General features: G+C 45.3%; 1 protein-coding gene across 1 annotated transcript in view; it reads left to right on the forward strand.

Moving 5' to 3' along the window:
• Positions 1-21,743, forward strand: part of LOC140717401 (SLAM family member 8-like) — a 289,812-nt gene that overhangs the window by 9,990 nt on the left and 258,079 nt on the right. Inside the window, exons 2-3 of the mRNA XM_073030948.1 lie at positions 4,867-4,991; positions 5,805-5,943. Of these exons, the coding sequence (XP_072887049.1) occupies positions 5,892-5,943 (52 nt within the window). The 5' untranslated portion in view covers positions 4,867-4,991; positions 5,805-5,891. The remainder of the gene's footprint in view (positions 1-4,866; positions 4,992-5,804; positions 5,944-21,743) is intronic.

Raw genomic sequence — 21,743 nt, forward strand, 5'->3', positions numbered from 1 at the left:
AGTTGAGGAGCTGAAATCGGGGTTGAAGGCCCAGCAAACATGCTGCTCAGAGGATGTGGATCGACAAGTGTTAAAGGACTTGTCACTCTGTGAATATTTTTCACGACAGTTTGATGAATCCCTGGATGTATTGCAAACAGCTCAGTTTGTTGTATTTGTCAGAATGGCTTTCCAGGATTTAACAACAAAGGAGGACTTCCTCACTTAAAGGAGAGAATGAGAGGTGAAGATATTTACAATGACTTTTAAAAAAATGTCCATGAAAATGACACCCCCATTCATAAACTTGTGGCAATTACTACTGATGGGGCCCCAGCAGTGCGCGGTCCGCGCATTTGTTTTTATAGCACTGTGCCATAATGACCCTGATGTTCCTGACTTCCTGGATTATCACTGTGTGATTCATCAGCAGGCCTTGGCTGGGAGGGTTGTGGACATTTCTCATGTAATGACACTGGTGGTCAAACTGATAAACTTGATTCAAGCAAATGTGCTTCAGCACCGCTTATTCAGGGCATGTGGTGGCGTGTTGGGGAGGCAGCATTAAGAAGAGGGACGCCTCACGTCTTAATAAGCTGGTAAGGAAGATGGGCTCTGTCGTGGGCAAAGTACTGGAGAGTATAACATCGGTAGCTGAGCGAAGGGCGCTGAGTAGGCTACGGTCAATTATGGAAAACCCTGAACATCCTCTACATAGCACCATCCAGAGACAGAGAAGCAGTTTCAGTGACAGGTTGCTATCGATGCAATGCTCCTCAGACAGGATGAAGAGATCAATACTCCCCAATGCCATTCGGCTTTACAATTCAACCGCCAGGAGTAAGATATGTTAAAGTGCCGGGGTTAGGACTCAATGTATTTAAGTAAACTACTTAAGAACTTTTTAAAAGCTATTATTAATGCTTTTTGAGATAGTGATTTAGATGCATATCATATTTTTTACTGAGTTAAGTATTGTATGTAATTAGTTTTGCTACAACAAGTGTATGGGACATTGGAAAAAATGTTGAATTTCCCCATGGGGATGAATAAAGTATCTATCTATCTATCTATTGGATGAGCTCGATGCCGCCATGGCCTGTTTGATATGCTAGTTACAGTGTTTTCTTGGTTGAATTAATTTGGAAGTTTGACAAAAGCATTTTAGGTAATTAAAATACAACTAGCTCAAATAAAGGGCCTCAACAATCTGAGCTGTTTTTTCTGTAAATGATTCAGTGGGTCGATCTTGCCTTTCAGCATGTCTGAGGTAGGGGATCTTGGGCTTAAAAAGGTTGGTGACCACTATGCGAACAGCTAGTTGAGTGGTGTTGCAGAAACTAACTTGCACTCAACCTCAGGAAGTCCAAAGAACTGATTGTGGACTTTAGGAAAGGTAAAACAAGGGAACAAACACTCCTCAGGGAGAGATCAGAAGTGAAGGCAAGTACCTGGTTGTCAATATCACTGAGGACCGAACCTGGACACAAAATATTGACACAGCTATCATGAACAGCAGCTATATTTCATTAGGAGTTTGAGGAGTTTTGTCTGTGAAAAGAGTTGAAAATTTCTATACATGTCCTGTGGGAAGCTTCCTATACATATTATACATTCTATATGTATATTTACTTCAATTCAGTATTTTTCTCTATATCATCCTGTATTGCATTGTCCTGCAATACATGATGATAGAGAAAAAACTAATATCACGACACATGCCGGTGATAATAAACCTGATTCTGATTCTGAATATTGAAAGACCTGAACAGTTGGATGTGCAGAAGATGTTCTCTATAGTGGAATGTTTTCGACTGCAGGGCACAGCCTCAAAACACAATGATGTCCCTTTGAAACAGAAATGCCTCTCCTTCTTCCCTTTCTCCCATTGCTGTCTGTTCTCTCCTATCAAATACCTTTTCTCCAGTCTCTTTCCTTTCTCCGATGAAGGGTCTCAGCCCTAAACGTCGACTGTTTACTCTGATCTATAGTTGTATCGTGGAGAGCATTCTGACAGGCTACATCACTGTCTGGTATGGAGGGGCTACTGCACAGGACCACAAGGAGCTGCAGAAGGTTACAAATCTAGTCAGCTCCATCCTGGGCACTAGCGTACAAAGTACCCAGGACATCTTTAGGGAGCGGTGTCTCAGAAAGGCAGCGTCCATTATTAAAGACCTCCAGAACCCAAGGCATGCCCTTTTCTCACTGTTACCATCAGGTGGGAGATACAGAAGCCTGAAGGCACACACTCAGTGATTCAGGAACAGCTTCTTCCCTTCTGCCATCTGATTCCTAAATGGACATTGAATCCTTGGACACTACCTCACTTTTTAAATATATATTATTTCTGTTTTTGCACATTTTTAAATAATCTATTCAATATATGTAATTGATTTACTTGTTTATTTATTATTATGTTTTATTTTATTTATTATTTTTTTCTCTCTGCTAGATTATAAATTGCATTGAACTGCTGCTGCTAAGTTAACAAATTTCATGTCACATGCCGGTGATAATAAACCTGATTCTGATTCTGATATTTCACAGAGGCTGCTGACCTGCTGAGTTCCTCCTGCATTTTGTGTGTGTTGCTTGGATTTCCAGCATCTGCAGATTTTCCCAATCAGCAGACAGGACACCACATGGGGCTTGTCCTCGGACTGCTGGACCACGATTGTGGTGGAGTGAGGGTGATGGAGGGATAGTGGAAGACAAAGGAGGGGGGGGTAGTATGAGGAAACAACAGATAGAGAGATTAACAAAGACTGTGGGTAAAGATACAACGGGTCGACATGTCGTAACAGATTGACAATGTCGTCTCTGTTTCGAGACAGATATTTCAGATAAAAACAACGGCGCACGCGCACCAACTTTATTCATCTGCTCCCGCGTGCATGTACAAGTATATCGTAACATCTCCCTTTTTATCAAAACAAAGAAAATGAACAATTGTATAAACGATTAAACTCACTTCTCTGGAGTCTGCCTTCCAGTATATTTTCATGGAATTAACTTTCAAAGCATTGATTAATCATGCCTTATGTCTCTTATGCCTGTCACAAGTACATACCAATCATTATTTCCGTTTGTATGAGCATCTATACAAAATATAAAACATACTAAAATTCTACTTTAACTTCAAACTACAAACTACACAGCCTGAAATAGGACATGGTCGTTCTTTGAGTATAAACATGACCTTAAAATTTCAAATAGTGTCACAGACTTGTTGTTCAATTGTTTGCAATTATTCAATGTGGGACAAAGTCTTCTAGATATTGTGGCCTTTTCACTGTGCGGCAGAACGAGTTTTTACTGTTTTGTCCGAGTCCTGCTGTTTGTTATTTGCATGTTTTAATGTTTGTGTTAGTGTTTTGTGTTGTGTCATTAGCCTCTGCTAGTGTTTGTCTGTGTGCATTTGATGTGGTAGACACACTGTGGTCATTGATCTCGGTTGTTTGACCTGATTTTGCCTGTTCATGTGTGATTAGCTTTTCAGGCGGTTCCTCAGCCGTCTTTCGTAGATGTGTGCGGATTGGCAGGTGCGACAGGATGTTATAACCATATAACAATCACAGCACGGAAACAGGCCATTCCGGCCCTCCTAGTCCGTGCCGAACTCTTAATCTCACCTAGTCCCACCTACCCGCACTCAGCCCATAACCCTCCACTCCTTTCCTGTCCATATACCTATCCAATTTTACCTTAAATGACACAACTGAACTGGCCTCTACTACTTCTACAGGAAGCTCATTCCACACAGCTATCACTCTCTGAGTAAAGAAATACCCCCTCGTGTTTCCCTTAAACTTTTGCCCCCTAACTCTCAAATCATGTCCTCTCGTTTGAATCTCCCCTACTCTCAATGGAAACAGCCTATTCACGTCAACTCTATCTATCCCTCTCAACATTTTAAATACCTCGATCAAATCCCCCCTCAACCTTCTACGCTCCAATGAATAGAGACCTAACTTGTTCAACCTTTCTCTGTAACTTAAGTGCTGAAACCCAGGTAACATCCTAGTAAATCGTCTCTGCACTCTCTCTAATTTATTGATATCTTTGATTGTTGACTTGGTCGAAGCTGTTCTCCTGACCAGGAGGACCGCTAACTGCTCGCGATGGCGTATGCGCGGGGTGCGTGAGCTTTCCTTGACAGGAGGTGATGTTGAAATCATGGCTCTGCAGGCGAAGAAGCATTCCCTGTAGGCGCTTTGGTGCCTTCACCAACGGCTTCTTAACTATCATTTCCAGCGGTTTGTGATCACAGAGTTCTCTTGAGAAGCGGCCAAAAGTGTATTGATGAAAGCGCTCAAGTGCGAAAAGGATTGCGAACATTTCCTTTTCGATCGCTGCGTAATGCGTTTTTGTGTCCGTTAGCGCTTTGCTTGCATATGCAATCAGACGCCCATTCTGGAGGAGTGCTGTCCCTAGGCCTTTGTTGCTGGCGTCACATTGGATGGTTAGCTCTTCCTTAGAATTGTAGTATGCTAACGCCGGTGCTGCGGATACCATCCGCCTGATCTTAGAGAGAGCGTTTTGCTGATCAGCTGACCACTCCCATGTTACCTCTGGCTTTGTCAGCTCTCTTATTGGCTCGAGGGTATCTGACAGACTTGATAGAAAACGGCTCAGATAGTTGGCAAATCCGGTCACTGGCTGCACTCCCTCCACATCTGTGGGTGCTGGCATGTTGAGAACGTCAGTGACCTCTTTAGGATCGGGCTGAAATCGCTCACTTGTGATGAGATGCCCCAAAAAGGGTACCTCTGTCACTCGGAAGACAGATTTGTTCCTGTTAAGCCTGATATGCTGCTCTGCTCAAGTTTCACATCATGATCAGCGATTAACCTTTCCCTACGTTTCCCCTTTACCGTACACCAGAATGTCGTCTGCGTCGCCGATCACTCCCGGTACTCCTTCCAGCGCCTGATGCAGTCTGTGCTGGAAGATCTCTGATGACACGCTGATTCCAAACGGCAGTCTGAGCCACCAATACCGCCCAAAAGGTGAGGAGCATTTTCGATTCACTGTCCAGTTTCACTTGCCAGAATGCCGAACTCATATGAACCTCACTGAAAACCTTAGCCTGGTCAAGATCTGGTAAAATGTTCTCTATCACCGGGTGGGGGTAGTGTTATCTCCTGAGCAATTTGTTCAAAGGTCGAGGGTCAATGTATTTACGAAGATGGCCGTTCTCCTCTGCGACCACTAGCTGGCTAACCCACCTTGTAGGTTCATGGACTGGAGCTATCACTTTGCGGTCTACCAGCTGATCAAGCTCAGCTTTCACTTTTCTCTTCATAGTGTGAGGTAGACGTCGTGGGGGTAATACTGTGGGTTGAACTTCCTCATCAGTCTGCAGGTGGGCTGCACCCGGAAGCTCCCCGAGCGCATCATCAAACTCCTCTGATAGCGTTCTTCTGGTGCGCATTGTTTTTCTTTGAGTGTAGGTGCATGCAGCCTGCGAAAGTTGTCATCGGTGACTGTAATCAGCTTCATTTGTTGGCTGGTCCTGCTTCCCAGCAATGGTGTAAAGTCGTCAGTGACCACGACAAATTCGACAGGCATTGCTACTACACCCGTCTCTATTGGAGCTAGTTGCTCGTCTCGGTTGATATTTTTCTCACCCTCCGATATTTCAGATTTGTACTAGTATTATGCTGCCAACTGCAAGTTGGAAAAATCGGGCGCTGCGGTTAAAAAAAGCAATTTTCCGAGCACCACCGCTGCCACCACGTTTTGAAACAGATATTACTAACTTTATCCGTCTGCTCGAGTATATTGTAACTGTCTCACTGAATCCTGCCTTTTCCTTTCAGGATGTGGCCAGTCGGGTGTAATGGAAACTCCCTTCCTGTTTTTCCCCGACATTTTCCGAAACTTCAGATCGTCAAAAAGCTCTCAAGATGTGGGTGGTCTCGTCCCTGCTCTGTGTTGCCACCTGGGTCGCCTGTTTGGGTAAGTTCAGATTGTGGTGACCGATAGTAATTGGAGAGCCGAGAGAGCTTCCAGCCTCTCCCTTCTCCCCTGTGTTCGGAGCTCTGTCTCTCCCTCTCCTCCGTGTTAAGAGCTCTGCCTATTCCTCTCCGTTCACCCCTCTCCCCCTCCCCAGTGTTCACTACTCCGTCTATCCATTTCCATTTACTTCTCCCTCTCCCCTGTGTTGAGTTCTGTCTATTTCTCTCCCCTATGTTCAGAGATCTCTCTCTCTCCCAATTCCCCTCTCCCCTCTCCTTCTCCCCGTGTTCAGAAATCTGTCTATCCATCGCCCTCTCCCTCCCCCCTCTCGCTCTCCCATGTTCAGAGTTCCTACCCTCCCCTTCTTCACCTGTGTTCAGAGCTCTGTCTATCCCTCTCCCTCCCCCCCCCCCATTCAGAGCCCTGTCCATGCCTCTCCGTCTCCGTACTTCCCTCTCCCTCTACCATGTTTAGAGAACTGTCTGTTCCTCCCTCTCCCGTGTTCAGTGCTCTCCCCCTCCCCTCCCCCCTCCCCACCTCCCATCCCACTCCACCTCTACGCCTCTCCCCATCCCCGTCAACCCCTCCAACTCACTCCATCCCCCTCACCCCCACTCCCCTCCACCCTCCCTCTGCCCCTCTCCATCTCCCCTCTTTCCCTCCCCTCTCCTAAACCCTAACCCCTACCTCCCCTACCCACTCCCCTTGCCCTCCCCCACCCCTCCCCCCCTTTAGCCCCCCCAGCCTTCACCCCCTTCTAGCCCTCCCCCTCTCCCCGTCCAGCCCCCCTTTCCCCTCCACACCCCTTCTCCCCATCCGCTCTCCCCTCTGTTTATCCCTCTTCCTCTTCCCTGCATCCAAAGCTCTGTCTATCTCTCTTCATATCTCAGAGGCTACCTTTCCCTTTCACTCTCTCTCCCTTCCTCCCCGTAGACAGAAATGATTTGGAGCTAACTCTAGAATTGGAAAAAGAAGTGTTCCATGTAGTGTACATGCTGTGAGAATAATTGTGCTGTGGATGTCACAGCCCACCCTTCCTTCCTGACTATGTTCTGTTGCTGAAGAGGCCAATCGTGCAGTTGCAAAGGCAGGTGTTGATTCTCATTTCTCGGAGTTTGGAGATGATTTTACTTGGAATTGTTAAATGGAAGATGGAGCTGTGGTTGTTAAACAATAGCCTAAGTTAGGTGTCTTTACTACATGTGGAGTCCACTGTGGGGACAGGGTGAAGAATCCCTCTGGGTGGTACAAGCATTGTTTCTGTGGACTGCAGTGAGGCAGCTCAGTGTTCTGGGGTACAGATGCTACAGGTATGATCATGGTAGTGGTAAGAGGGGAGTGAGAAATGTAATATCGATTAGGGAGAACATCACAAAAATACATAAGCTTCAGGAGCAGAATTAGGCCATTTGGCCTGTCGAGTCTGCACTGTCATTCAATCATATTTCTCCTGTCTTCACACTGCAACTCATAACCCCTTACCAATCAAGAACCTATTGATCTCTCACTTAAATACACCCAGTAACTTTGCCACCACAGACGTCCATGGCGACAAATTCCACAGATTTACCACCATCTGTGAATAAGGAAATGCGTCCATCATTTCCTCATTCTCCTTTGCTTCTTTTCTGGTGTCATATTCCAGTGATCCAATGTCTTCTCTTGCCTCTTTCTTAACCTTTATATGCCCCAAAACACATTTGGAATCTTCTTTTATTGTCTGCTGTGGTATTTCATCTTCTCCTCTCATACAGCTATTTAGGATGTCCTGTGTTGAGTTTTACCCTTTTCTCAAACCTTTGGCTTCACACAAATCTTTGCCATATTGTAAAGCCTTCTCTTTGGCTTTTACGCTGCCTGTGACTTCCCTTGTCAGCCTTTATTTCCTCATCATCCCCTTGGTGTCCTTCTTACTTGGGATGAAATTCTGCTTTCTCCCAGAAACTCTTGCCTTTGCTGCTCTTGTCTCTTTCATGCTGGGACCCATAGGACCATAAGATATAGAAGCAGAAGGTGGCCATTTGGCCCATTGAATCTGCTCTGCCACTCAATCATGGGCTGATCCAATTCTTCCAGCTTCCCCATTCCTCTGCCTTCTCCCCATACCCTCTGATGTCCTGGCTAATCAAAAACCTATCTCTCTCTACCTTAAATGCACCCCATGACTTGGCCTCCACAGCCACTCGTGGCAACAAATTACACAGATTTACCACCTTCTGACTACAGTAATTTCTCCACATCTCTGTTCTAAATGGGCGTTCTTCAATCCTGAAGTCGTGCCCTCTTGTCCTAGACTCTCCTACCATGGGAAATAACTTTGCCATATCTAACAACAACACAAACAAAATGCTGGTGGAACACAGCAGGTCAGACAGCATCTATAGGGAGAAGCGCTGTCGACGTTTCGGGCCGAGACCCTTCGTCAGGACTAACCGAAAGGAAAGATAGTAAGAGATTTGAAATCTCTTTCAAATCTTTCAAATCTCTTACTATCTTTCCTTTCAATTAGTCCTGACGAAGGGTCTCGGCCCGAAACGTCGACAGCGCTTCTCCCTACAGATGCTGTCTGACCTGCTGTTTTCCACCAGCAGTTTGTGTGTGTTGTTGTTTGAATTTCCAGCATCTGCAGATTTCCTCGTGTTTGCCATATCTAATCTGTTCAGGCCTTTTAACATTCAAAATGTTTCTACGAGATTCCCCCCCTCATTCTCCTGAACTCCAGGGCATACAGCCCAAGAGCTGCCAGACGTTCCTCATATGGTAACCCTTTCATTCCTGGAATCATTCTCGTGAATCTTCTCTGAACCCTATACAATGTCAGTATATCCTTTCTAAAATAAGGAGTGCAAAACTGCAACCAGTACTCAAGTGTGGTCTCATGAGTGCCTTATAGAGCCTCAACATCACATCCCTGCTCTTAGATTCTATACCTCTAGAAATCAATGTCAACATTGCATTTGCCTTTTTCACCACTGACCCAACCTGGAGTTTAACCTTCAGGTTATCCCGCACAAGGACTCCCAAGACCCTTTGTATCTCTGCATTTTTAATTCTCTCCCCATCTAAATAATAGTCTGGCTGTTTATTTCTTCCATCAAGGTGCATGACAATACACTTTCCAAGATTATATTTCATTTGCCACTTCTTTGCCCATTCTCCTAAATTACCTAAGTCTCTCTGCAGGCTCTCTGTTTCCTCAACACTACCTGCTCCTCCATCTACCTTTGTATCATCAATTCCTTCCAATCAACTCTGGCCAGCTCCTCTCTCATGCCTCCGTATTTATCACAAGGAGATGTTGGACAGGTCAGAACTTTATTCAGAGACTGAGACATGATCTTTTAGAGAGTTTTGAAATCATGGAGCATTGATAGGGTGAATATACTCTGCCTTTTTTTCCCACCTCTGGAGAATTGAGAACTGTATAACCATATAACAATTACAGCATGGAAACAGGCCATCTCAGCCCTCCCAGTCCATGTGGAACACTTACTCCCATCTAGTCCCACCGACCTGCTCTCAGCCCATAACCCTCCATTCCTTTCCAGTCCATATACCTATCCAGTTTTTTTTTAAAATGACAATATCGAACCTGCCTCTACCACTTCTACAGGAAGCTCATTCCACACAGCTACCACTCTCTGAGTAAAGAAGTTCCCCCTCGTATTACCCCTAAACTTTTGCCCCCTATCTCTCAACTCATGTCCTCTTGTTTGAATCTCCCCTACTTTCAATGGAAAATGCCTATCCACGTCAACTCGATCTATTCCCCTCATAATTTTAAATATCTTTCTCAAGTCCCTTCTCAACCTTCTACGCTCCAAAGAATATAGACCTAACTTGTTCAACCTTATTCTGTAACTTAGGTGCTGAAACTTAGGAGATTTTGTGGACGTGAGAAGGAAACCCACATGGTTTGTTGCCTCCCGGGTGCCAGGGTCCGGGATGTCTCTGACCGGGTGCATGACATCCTGGTACGAGAGGGAAAGCAACCAAAAGTCGTATCCATGTTGGTACCAACGACATAGGCAGAAAGAGGGATGAGGTCCTGAACTGTGAGTTTCGGGAACTAGGCAGAAGGCTGAAGAACAGGACCTCAAGGGTGGTGTTCTCAGGATTGTTGCCAGTACTACGTGATAGTGATGGTAAGAATTGGAGGAGATGGCAGATGAATGCGTGACTGAGGAGTTGGTGCAGGGGGCAGGGTTTTAGATTTTTGGATCATTGGGATCTCTTTTGGGGAAGGTGGGACCTGTACAGATTGGATGGGTTGCACCTGAACTCGAGGGGGAGCAATATCCTTGCAGGTAGGTTTGCTAGCATGGTTCGGGAGGGTTTAAACTAATTTGCAAAGGGGATGGGACCCGGAGCGATAGAGCAGTGAAAGAAGTGCATGGAATAAAGCCAGATCTAACATATAGAGAGGCTTTGAGGAAAGAGAAGCAGAATAAAGGGTGTAAAGGTAGTAAGGTAGAAGGGCTAAAGTGTGTGTACTTCAATGCAAGAAGTATCAGGAATAAAGGTGATGAACTGAGAGCTTGGATACATACATGGAATTATGATGTAGTGGCCATTACATGTAGCGACTTGGCTGGAACCAGGGCAGGAATGGATTCTCAATATTCCTGGATTTCATTGCTTTAAAAGGGGTAGAGGGGGGAGAGAAAGGGGAGGAGGGGTGCATTACTGGTCAGGGATACTATTACAGCTACAGAAAGGGTGGGTAATGTAGCAGGATCCTCTTTTGAGTCAGTATGGGTGGAAGTCAGGAACAGGAAGGGAGCAGTTACTCTACTGGGGGTATTCAGTAGGCCCCCTGGTAGCAGCAGAGATACCGAGGAGCAGATTAGGAGGCAGATTTTGGAAAGGTGCAAAAATAACAGGGTTGTTATCATGGGTGACTTTAACCCTAATATTGATTGGCACCTGATTAGTTCCAAGGGTTTGGATGGGGCAGAGTTTGTTAAGTGTGTCCAGGATGGATTCCTGTCACAGTATATTGACAGGCCGACTAGGGGGAATGCCATACTAGATCTAGTATTAGGTAATGAACTGGGTCAGGTCACAGATCTCTCAGTGGGTGAGCATCTGGGGGACAGTGTTCACCGCTCCCTGGCCTTTAGCATTATCATGGAAAAGGAAAGAATCAGAGAGGACCGGAAAATGTTTAATTGGGGAAGGGCAAATTATGAGGCTATAAGGCTAGAACTTGCGGGTGTGAATTGGGATAATGTTTTTGCAGGGAAATGTACTATGGACATGTGGTCGATGTTTAATTTGTCGCAGTGAGGAAGATAAAAAATGGTAAGGTGAAGGAATCATGGGTGACAAGTGAAGTGGAAAATCTAGTCAGGTGGAAGAAGGCAGCATACATGAGGTTTAGGAAGCAAGGATCAGATGGGTCTATTGAGGAATATAGGGTAGAAAGAAAGGAGCTTATGAAGGGGCTGAGGACAGCAAGAAGGGGGCATGAGAAGGCCTTGGCGAGTAGGGTAAAGGAAAACCCCAAAGCATTCTTCAATTATGTGAAGAACAAAAGGATGACAGGAGTGAAGGTAGGACCGATTAGAGATAAAAGTGGGAAGATGTGCCTGGAGCCTGTGGAAGTGAGCGAGGTCCTTAATGAATACTTTTCTTCAGTATTCACCAATGAGAGGGAACTTGATGACGTTGAGGACAATATTTGTGAGGTTGGTGTTCTGGAGCATATTAATTTTAAGGGAGAAGAGTTGTTGGAGTTGTTAAAATACATTAGGATGGATAAGTCCCCAGGGCCTGATGGAATATTCCCCAGGCTGCTCCTCAAGGCAAGGGAAGAGATTGCTGAGCCTCTGGCTAAGATCTTTATGTTCTTGTTGTCCATGGGAATGGTACTGGAGGATTGGAGGGAGGTGAATGTTGTCCCCTTGTTCAAAAAGGTAGTTGGGATAGTCCGGGTAATTATAGACCAGTGAGCCTTACATGTGTGGTGGGAAAGCTGTTGGAAAAGATTCTTAGAGATAGGATCTATGGGCATTTAGAGAATCATTGTCTGATCAGGGACAGTCAGCGTGGCTTTGTGAAGGGCAGATCGTGCCTAACAAGCCTGATAGAGTTCTTTGAGGAGGCGATGAGGCATATAGATGAGGGTAGTGCAGTGGATGTGATCTACATGGATTTTAGTAAGGCATTTGACAAGGTTCCACATGGTAGGCTTATTCAGAAAGTCAGAAGGCATGGGATCCAGGGAAGTTTGGCCAGGTGGATTCAGAGTTGGATTGCCTGCAGAAGGCAGAGGGTCATGGTGGAGGGAGTACATTCAGACTGGAGGGTTGTGAGTAGTAGTGTCCCACAAGGATCTGTTCTGGGACCTCTACTTTTCGTGATTTTTATTAATGACCTGGATGTTGGGGTAGAAGGGTGGGTTGGCAAGTTTGCAGATGACAAAGGTTGGTGGTGTTGTAGATAGTGTAGAGGATTGTTGAAGATTGCAGAGAGATATTGATAGGATGCAGAAGTGGGCTGAAAAGTGGCAGATGGAGTTCAACCTGGAGAAGTGTGAGGTGGTACACTTTGGAAGGACAAACTCCAAGGCAGAGTACAAAGTAAATGGCCGGATATTTTGTAGTGTGGAGGAGCAGAAGGATCTGGGGGTACATGTCCACAGATCCCTGAAAGTTGCCTCACGGGTAGATAGGGTAGTTAAGAAAGCTTATGGGGTGTTAGCTTTCATAAGTCGAGGGATAGAGTTTAAGAGTCTCGATGTAATGATGCAGCTCTATAAAACTCTGGTTAGGCCACACTTGGAGTACTGTGTCCAGTTCTGGTCGCCTCACTATAGGAAGGACGTGGAAGCATTGGAAAGGGTACAGAGGAGATTTACCAGGATGCTGCCTGGTTTAGAGAGTATGGATTATGATCAGAGATTAAGGGAGCTAGGGCTTTACTCTTTGGAGAGAACGAGGATGAGAGGAGACATGATAGAGGTTTAAAAGATATTAAGAGGAATAGATAGAGTGGATAGCCAGCATCTCTTCCCCAGGGCACCACTGCTCAGTACATGAGGACATGGCTTTCAGGTAAGGGGAGTGAAGTTCAACGGGGATATTAGAGGAAGATTTTTTTACTCAGAGAGTGGTTGGTGCGTAGAATGCACTGCCTGAGTCAGTGGTGGAGGCATATACACTAGTGAAGTTTAAGAGACTACTAGACAGGTATATGGAGGAATTTAAGGTTGGGGGGGTTATATGGGAGACAGGCTTTGAGGGTCAGCACAACATTGTGGGCCGAAGGGCCTGTAATGTGCTGTACTATTCTATGTTTTATGTTCTATGTTCTATGACACCCAGGTAACTTTCTAGTAAATCTCCTCTGTACTTTCTCTATTTTGTTGATATCTTTCCTGTAATTCGGTAACCCGAACTGTACACCATACTCCAAATTTGGCCTCACCAATGCCTTGTACAATTTTAACGTTACATCGCAACTCCTATACTCAATGCTCTGATTTATAAAGGTCAGCATACCAAAAGCTTTCTCCACCTTCAGGGAACTGTGCACCATTATTCCTAGATCACTTTGTTCTACTGCATTCTTCAATGCCCTACCATTTACCATGTATGTCCTATTTTGAATAGTCCTACCAAAATGTAGCACTTCACATTTATCAGCAATAAACTCCATCTGCCATCTTTCAGCCCACTCTTCTAACTGGCCTAAATCTCTCTGCAAGCTTTGAAAACCTACAAAAGTTTGTACTTCATTAGCCACAACGCCACCTATCTTAGTATCATCTGCATACTCACTAATCCAATTTACCACCCCATCATCCAGATCATTAATGTATATAACAAACAACATTAGACCCAGTACAGCTCCCTGAGGCACACCACTAGTCACCGGCCTCCAACCTGACAAACAGTTATCTACCACTACTCTCTGGCATCTCCCATCCAGCCAACACATGCAAACAAGCGGAATGAACTCAGCAGGTTGGGCAGTATCTGTTGAAATGAGCAGTCAAAGTTTCGGGCTGAGACCCTTAGTCCTGACGATAGTCTCGCCATCTTGCCCCCTGAAGCAACAAAATCCAGGAATAATTAGTTGCAATCACGCCCCTCCTGCAACCACGTTTCACTTATAGCTACAACATCATGTTTCCAGGTCTCAATCCATACTCTGAGCTCAACAATCTTTCTTACAATGCTCCTAGCATTAAAATAGATGCAATTAAGAAATTCTCCACCTCTTCCTCTGTTTATCCCGCATGGTGCAAGCAACTTTACTATCTTCTTATTTTTCCTTCTCCCTTCCATCTTCGGTCTGAGCGCTCCCCTTCTCTATCTCCTACCTATCCTCCCTCACACACTGTCTACAAGCTTTCTCTGTTTGTGAACTAACCTCCTCTCTCCCAGTCTCTTCAATTTGATTCCCACCCCCCAACCATTCTAGTTTAAAGTCTCCCCAGTAGCCTTAGCAAATCTCCCCGCCAGGATACTGTTCCCCCTAGGATTCAAGTGCAACCCGTCCTTTTTGTACAAGTCTCACCTGCCCCAAAAGAGGTCCCAATGATCCAGAAACTTGAATCCCTGCCATTTGCTCCAATCCCTCAGCCACACATTTATCATCCACCTCATTCCATTCCTACTCTCACTGTCGCGTGGCACAGGCAGTAATCCCGAGATTACTACCTTTGTGGTCCTTCTTCTCAACTCCCTTCCTAAATCCCTGTATTTTCCTTTCAGGACCTCTTCCCTTTTCCTACCAATGTCATTGGTATCTATATGTACCATGTCCTCTGGCTCCTCACTCTCCCACTTCAGGATATCTTGGACGTGATCAGAAACTTCCCGGACCCTGGCACCAGGGTGGCAAACTAGCATCCAGGTCTCCTGACTGCGTCCACAGAATCACCTATCTGACCCCCTGACTATCAAGTCCCCTATTACTACTGCCTTCCTCTTCCTTTCCCTACCCTTCTGAGTTATAGGGCCGTGGCCACTGTTTCTTCCCCTAGGTAGGCTGTCCCCCCCCAACAGTACTGAAACAGGAGTACTTATTGTCAAGGGGTACAGCCACTGGGGTACTCTCTAGTACCTGACTCTTCCCCTTACCTCTCCTAACTGAGACACACTTGTCCGTGTCCTGTGGCCCTGGTGTGACCACCTGCCTATAACTCCTGTCTATCCCTGACTCTCCTCACTCTCCCTGACCAGAGGAAGATCATTGAGCTGCATCTCCAGTTCCCTAACACGGTCCCTTAAGAGCTGCAGCTCAGCATACCTGGTGCAGATGTGGACATCTGGGAGGCTAGGAGACTCCAGGACCTCCCTTATCCGACACCGAGAACAACAAGCTGCCCTCACACTCATAATTCCCCCTTTCCTCAAATAACAGGAAAAATTGAAAACTGAACCTACCTTGTCTCATCCGTTTCCACCTAAGCCTGTTGAGCTAAAGCCCTTAAGCCTTTACTCTGCTCCCGGCTCACTCCACTGCCCACTGTATATGGCTGTGTTCCTTTTAAATCTTCCGCGTTTCACTGCCTGTCGTCACACACCAGCGCAATCCCACCTCTCTTAACCCCGATGAGAAGAAAAAATCAAAATGGCTCCCGCAGCACTCCTGTTCTGATTCTCAGACTTCCTTCTCGAAATTAAACCCGAATCAGGATTTCTGTCCTTTTAAATCTCCCCGCTTCACTGCCCGACGTCACACGCCTGCGCAGTCCTGCCTCTCCTAACCCCGATGAGAAAAAAAATCAAAATAATCAGTAAATATTGAGAACATAAGATAAAGAGTTCTTGAAAGGGAGTATATTTGTGTGGGAACATTTCAATGATTGTGTAAGTGAAGTTGTGAAGTTAAATAAATTTATCCTTTTTGGTTCAATTGCCTGATGGTTGAGGCATAGTAACTGTTCCTGATCCTGGTGGTGTCAGTTCAATTGGCAGCAGTGAGAAGAAAGCCTGCCCAAGGTGGTGGGGGTCCCTGATGATGGATGCTGTTTCCCTGCAACAGTGTTACATGTAGATGTGATCAATGATAGGGGGTGTTTTACCCATGATGCACTGGGCTGTATCCACAACTTTTTGCAGGATTTTCTGTTCAAGGGTATTTGTGTTTCCATAAAAGATCTTTAATCTCTTCCTTCAGCATTCTGAGGTACGTACCTGCTTCAAAAAGTCTTCAATTGTACCACTGCTTCAGAATAACATGGAGACCTGCCTCAATGTCTATCTCCCAGTAACACCTACATCCACAATGATGAAATGCTTTACGAGGTTCACCCTCTTTAAAGACAGTCTACAATCGACCTCCCGAGACAGAGATCACAAAGTCACCGGGTGCAGCAGGGACCTTCCCAGCTGCTGTTATATTCTCCCTTTCAAAGCGGGCATAGAAGACGTCGACCTCATCTGGTTGTGAAACATCGCTGCCATTCATGCTGTTGGGTTTCGTTTTGGAGGAAGTAATCTCTTGCAAACCCTGCCAGAGTTGACGTACATCCAATATCACCTCCAAACTCCCTCAGAATTGTCTCTTCACTCTTGAAATAGCCCTCCACAAGTCATCCTTGTTTTTCTTGTACAGACCTGGGTCACCAGACTTAAATGCCACAGATCTAGCCCTCAGCAGATGACTTACCTCCTGGTTTATCCACAGCTGTTAAAATAGACTGAAGTCACCATGGTTTTCAGAAAGAGAAAGCCCCAGATAAAACTGTTGGAATTCTTTGATGAAATAACAGGCAGGATGGACAAGGGAGAGTCAATTAATGCTGTTTATGTTGGTTTTTAGAAGGTCTTTGACAAGATGCTGTACATGAGGCTGCTTAACAAGATAAGAGCTATGGTATTACAGGAAAGATGCTAGCATGGTCAGAAAATTGGCTGACTGGCAGGAGACAAAGAAAAGGAATGAAGAGGGCTATAGCTGTTTGGCTACCGGAGGCTAGTGGTGTTCCTCAGGGGTGGATCACTTGGGATCACTTCGTTTCACAATATATGTCAATGAGTTGGATGATGGAAATTATTGCTTTGTGGCTAAATTTGCAAATGATACAAAGATAGGAGAAGAGGAGGAAGTAGGGAGTCTACAGGACAGACAGATTAGGAGAATGGGCAAAAGAGTGGTTGGTAGAATACAGTATATGAAACTGGATGATCATACACTTAGGCAAAAGGAATAAAGGCATGGACTATTTTCTGAACAGGGAGTGAATTCTGAAATTAGAAGTTCAAGTGGGCTTTGGAGTTCTGGTGCAGTATTTCCAAAAGGTTAACTTGAAGATTCAGTCAGTAGCAAAGAGAGAAACAAAGAAACATAGAAAACCTACAGCAGAATACAGGCCCTTCAGCCCACAATGCTGTGCCGTACATGTACTTGCTTTACAAATTACCTACGATAACCACAGCCCTCTATTTTTCTAAGCTCCATGTACCTATCCAGGAGTTTCCTAAAAGACTCTATCGTATCCACCTCCACCACCATCACCGGCAGCTCATTCCATGCACTCACCACTCTCTGCTCTGTACCTACTTCCAAACACCATAAAATTGTGCCCTTTTCTGTTCGCCATTTCTGCCCTGGGAAAAAGCCTCTGTCTATCCATACTATTAATGACTCTCCTCATCTTATACGCCTTTATCAGGTTATCTCTCGTCCTCCATCACTCCAAGCAGAAAAGGCCAAGTTCACTCAACCTAGATTCATAAGGAATGCTCCCCAATCCAGGCAAAAAATCTTCTAAATCTCCTCTACACCCTTTCTATAGTTTCTATATCCTTCCTGCAGTGAAGTGACCAGAACTGAGCACAGTACTCCAAGTGGGATCTGACCAGTGTCCTATATAGCTGCAACATTACCTCTCAGCTCCCAAACTCAATCCCACAGTTGATGAAGGTCAATGTACCCTTGGGGTCCGAGTATGGACTCGGATCTGAGATCCCTCTGATCCTCCACACTGCCAAGAAACTTGCCATTAATACTATATTCTGCCATTATATTTGACCTACCAAAATGAAACACATCACACTTATCTGGGTTGAACTCCATCTGCCACTTCTCAGCCCAGTTTTGTATCCTATCGATGTCCCGCTCTCCCCATGACAACCCTGTTATTATTTCACCTTTCCAGAATCTGTCTCCCTATCTGCTCCTCAATGCCCTGTTACTATTGGGTGGTCTATAAAAAACACCCACTAGAGTCATTGACCCCTTCCTGTCCCTAACTTCACCCACAGAGACTCAGTAGACAATCCCTCCAAGTCTTCCTCCTTTTCTGCAGCTGTGACAGTATCTGTGATCACCAGTGCAATGCCTCTACCTCTTTTGCTTCCCTCCCTGTCCTTTCTGAAACATCTGAAGCCTGACACTCTAAGTAATCATTCCTGCCTGAGCCATTCAAGTCTCTGTATTGGCCACAGCATTACAGCTCCAAGCTCTGATCCACTCTTTAAGCTGATCCACTTTGTTCATAATACTCCTTGTATTAAAATAGACACATCTCAAACTATCGGTCTGAGCACATCCCTCTCGCACTGTCTACAAGCTTTCTATATTTGTGAACCAACTGCCCCTTCCCCTGTCTCTTAAGTTCAGTTCCCATCCCCCAGCAATTCTACTTTAAAGTCTCCCCTTTTGCCTTAGCAAACCTCCCTGCCAGGAAATTGGTCCCCATCAGTTTCAATTGCAACCCATCCTTTTTGTACAGGTCACACCTGCCCCAAAAGAGGTCCCAGTGATCCAGAAATCTGAATCTCTGTCCCCTGCTCCATTCCCTCAGCTGCACATTTATCCTTCACCTCATTCTATTCCTATACTCACTGTCATGTGACAAGAGCAGTAATTCCGAGATAACTACCTTTGAGGTCCTGCTTCTCAACTTCCTTCCTAACTCCTTGTAGTCTGTTTTCAGGACCTCCTCACTTTTCCTACCTATGTTGTTGGTACCAATATGTACCACAACCTCTGGCTGTTCTCCTTCCCACTTCAGGATATCGTGGAGGCGATCAGAAAGATCCCGGATCCTGGCACCTGGGAGGGAAACCACCATCTGTGTTTCTTTGCTGTGTCCACAGATGTCAAATGCAATGTTTGCAACCATTTTCAAATGACCAGTATATGAAAACAAGGATATAATGCCAAGGCTTTATCATCATTGGTCGGAATGCATGGAGTATTGTGAGCAGTTTTCGTTCCTTATCTATGAATAAGGATATTTTGGCGTTAGAGATGGTCTGGAGGACTTTCATGAGAATGATGCTGGCAATGAAAGGGTTAATATACGAGGAGCTTTAGCTTGGGCTATCAATGGAGTTTAAGAAGAATATTAGGGGATCTCATTGAAACCCATTGAATACTGAAAATATTGAATATATAGTGGACATGGAAAGGATGTTTCCAATAAGTGGGGTTGTCTAGGTCCAGGGGGATACTAACTTAGAATACAAGAACATTCTCAGGGATTCTATAGTCAGGGGGGCGGATAGGAGATTTTGTGGGGAAGATCGGGAGTCTCGGATGGTATGTTACCTCCCTGGTGCCAGGGTCCGGGACATCTCAGATCGGGTGCAGGTTATTCTCGAGAGGGAGGGCAAGAACCCAGATGTTGTGGTCCATGTAGGGACCAACGACGTGGGTAGGATGAGTGAGGGGGTCCTGCGTAGTGAGTTCAGGGAGTTAGGTGCGAAGCTGAAGGGCAGGACCTCCAGGGTAACAATCTCAGGATTGCTACCTGTGCCACGTGCGAGTGAGGCAAGGAACAGAAGGATTATACAGATTAATACGTGGCTGAGAGGATGGTGCAGGAGGGAGGGCTTCAGGTTTTTAGATAATTGGGCTTTGTTCCAGGGAAGGTGGGATCTGTTCCGACGGGACGGTTTACACCTGGACTGGAGCGGTACTAACATTCTTGCAGGAAAGTTTGCTAGTGCTTCTTGGGGGGGTTTAAACTAAATTTGCAGGGGGCGGGGATCCAGAATGCGAGAGAGGATAGTGAGAGGAAGAATAAAGGACAGGTGGGGACTACATGGTTCCGGAATATTAAGTGTGTAGCAGAGAAAGGTGAGGCGGAACAAGTGATAAGGAGGACTCATGTACAGAGGGATGGTCTGACGGAACATGGAGTTAAATGTGCAGAAAGAATAAATAAATTTAGTAAGGACAACAAAATTTCTAGGGGCGTATAGCCCGATGGGAGTTTGGGGAGCTGGGTAAGCACAATAGGCAGCGATTTAAACAGAGAGAGGAGAAATGGGCTAAAAATTCTATATCTGAATGCACGAAGTGTCAGAAATAAGGCGGATGAGCTTGAAGCTCAGGTGTGAATGGGTAACTATGATGTTGTTGGGATAGCGGAGACATGGCTGCAGGGAGATCAGACCTGGGAAATGAATGTACAAGGGTATACGTGCTATCGTAGGGACAGAAATGTGGGCAGAGGGGGTGGGGTGGCCCTGTTGGTGAGGAATGAGATTCAGTCCTTTGCAAGGGGAGACATAGGATCAGGAGAAGTAGAGTCTGTGTGGATAGAACTGAGGAACAGTAAGGGCAAAAGGACCCAAATGGGTGTTGTCTACAGGCCACCAAACAGTAGCATGGATATTGGGTGCAAGTTGAATAGGGAGTTAACATTGGCATGTGGCAAAGGTAATGTCACAGTAGTTATGGGGGATTTCAACATACAGGTGAACTGGGAGAATCCAGTTGGTGCTGGACCCCAGGATAGGGAGTTTGTGGAGTGCCTACAGGATACATTGTTGGAACAGCTTGTATGAGAGCCGACCAGGGACAAGGCTATTCTGGATTTAGTGTTGTGTAATGAACAGGATTTGATAAGCGATCTTGAAGTAAAGGAGCCATTAGGAGTTAGTGACCATAATATAATAAATTTTTATCTGCAATTTGAGAAGGATAAGGGCAGATCGGAGGTGTCAGTGTTGCAGTTGAACAAAAGAGACTATGGAGCCATGAGGGAGGAGCTGGCCAAAGTTAACTGGAGGGATATCCTAGCAGAAAAGACAGTGGAACAGCAATGGCAGGTATTCTTGGGAATAATGCACAAGGTGCAAAATCAGTTCATCCCCCGGAGAAGGAAGGATTCAAAGGGGGAAAGGGGCCACAGTGGTTGACAAAGAAAGTCAGAGATTGCATAGCATTAAAAAAAAAGGAAGTATGACAGAGCTAAGGTGAGTGGGAGGACAGATGATTGGAAAATTTTTAAGTGTTACGTACCCGTGACACGTGACAGTGGTACCCTTGTCACGTGACTGGGGTTGAAGTTATACTGGACATGAGGTAATGGTTTTGTGATGGTGGAGTGATGTTATTTTCCTGCCAGTAGAGGTCATGTGACAGGTTTTTTCTACAGGGTATAAAAGGAAGACCCACCCTGTCAGGTGGGGCAGTTCGTGGCGGAATTTGCTAAGATGACTTCATGTCACTGCGTGATTTAATGTGATGACGCAGTTTAGTTAAAGATGAAGTTCTATATAATGCCTAAAGTTTAAAAGGTCACTGCCAACGGTTTCTTTGCTGATGGAGAGTGAACAAAAGTTTGGAAGGTGGAGATCGAGGAAAATCGATTTTCGACGGTGGATTGATTTCGACCTTGTTTGATCCTCATTCGGAAGGATTTCGTTGACTATTCTCGTTGTTAATCCCTGGGTTGACCAGAAAGGATTGAGAATAGTGTGGGAAGAAAGGTCAGTACCTTTTAAGCCGTTATATTTAATAAAATTCTTCGTGGGAAAGTTTGACGCCGGGGAATCGAAGGACATCGACGTGGAAGAGAATTTACATCGCTTTAAAAAGTCTCT

The sequence above is a fragment of the Hemitrygon akajei genome, chromosome 27 (genome assembly GCF_048418815.1).
Source record: "Hemitrygon akajei chromosome 27, sHemAka1.3, whole genome shotgun sequence".
Classification (NCBI taxonomy): Eukaryota; Metazoa; Chordata; class Chondrichthyes; order Myliobatiformes; family Dasyatidae; genus Hemitrygon; species Hemitrygon akajei.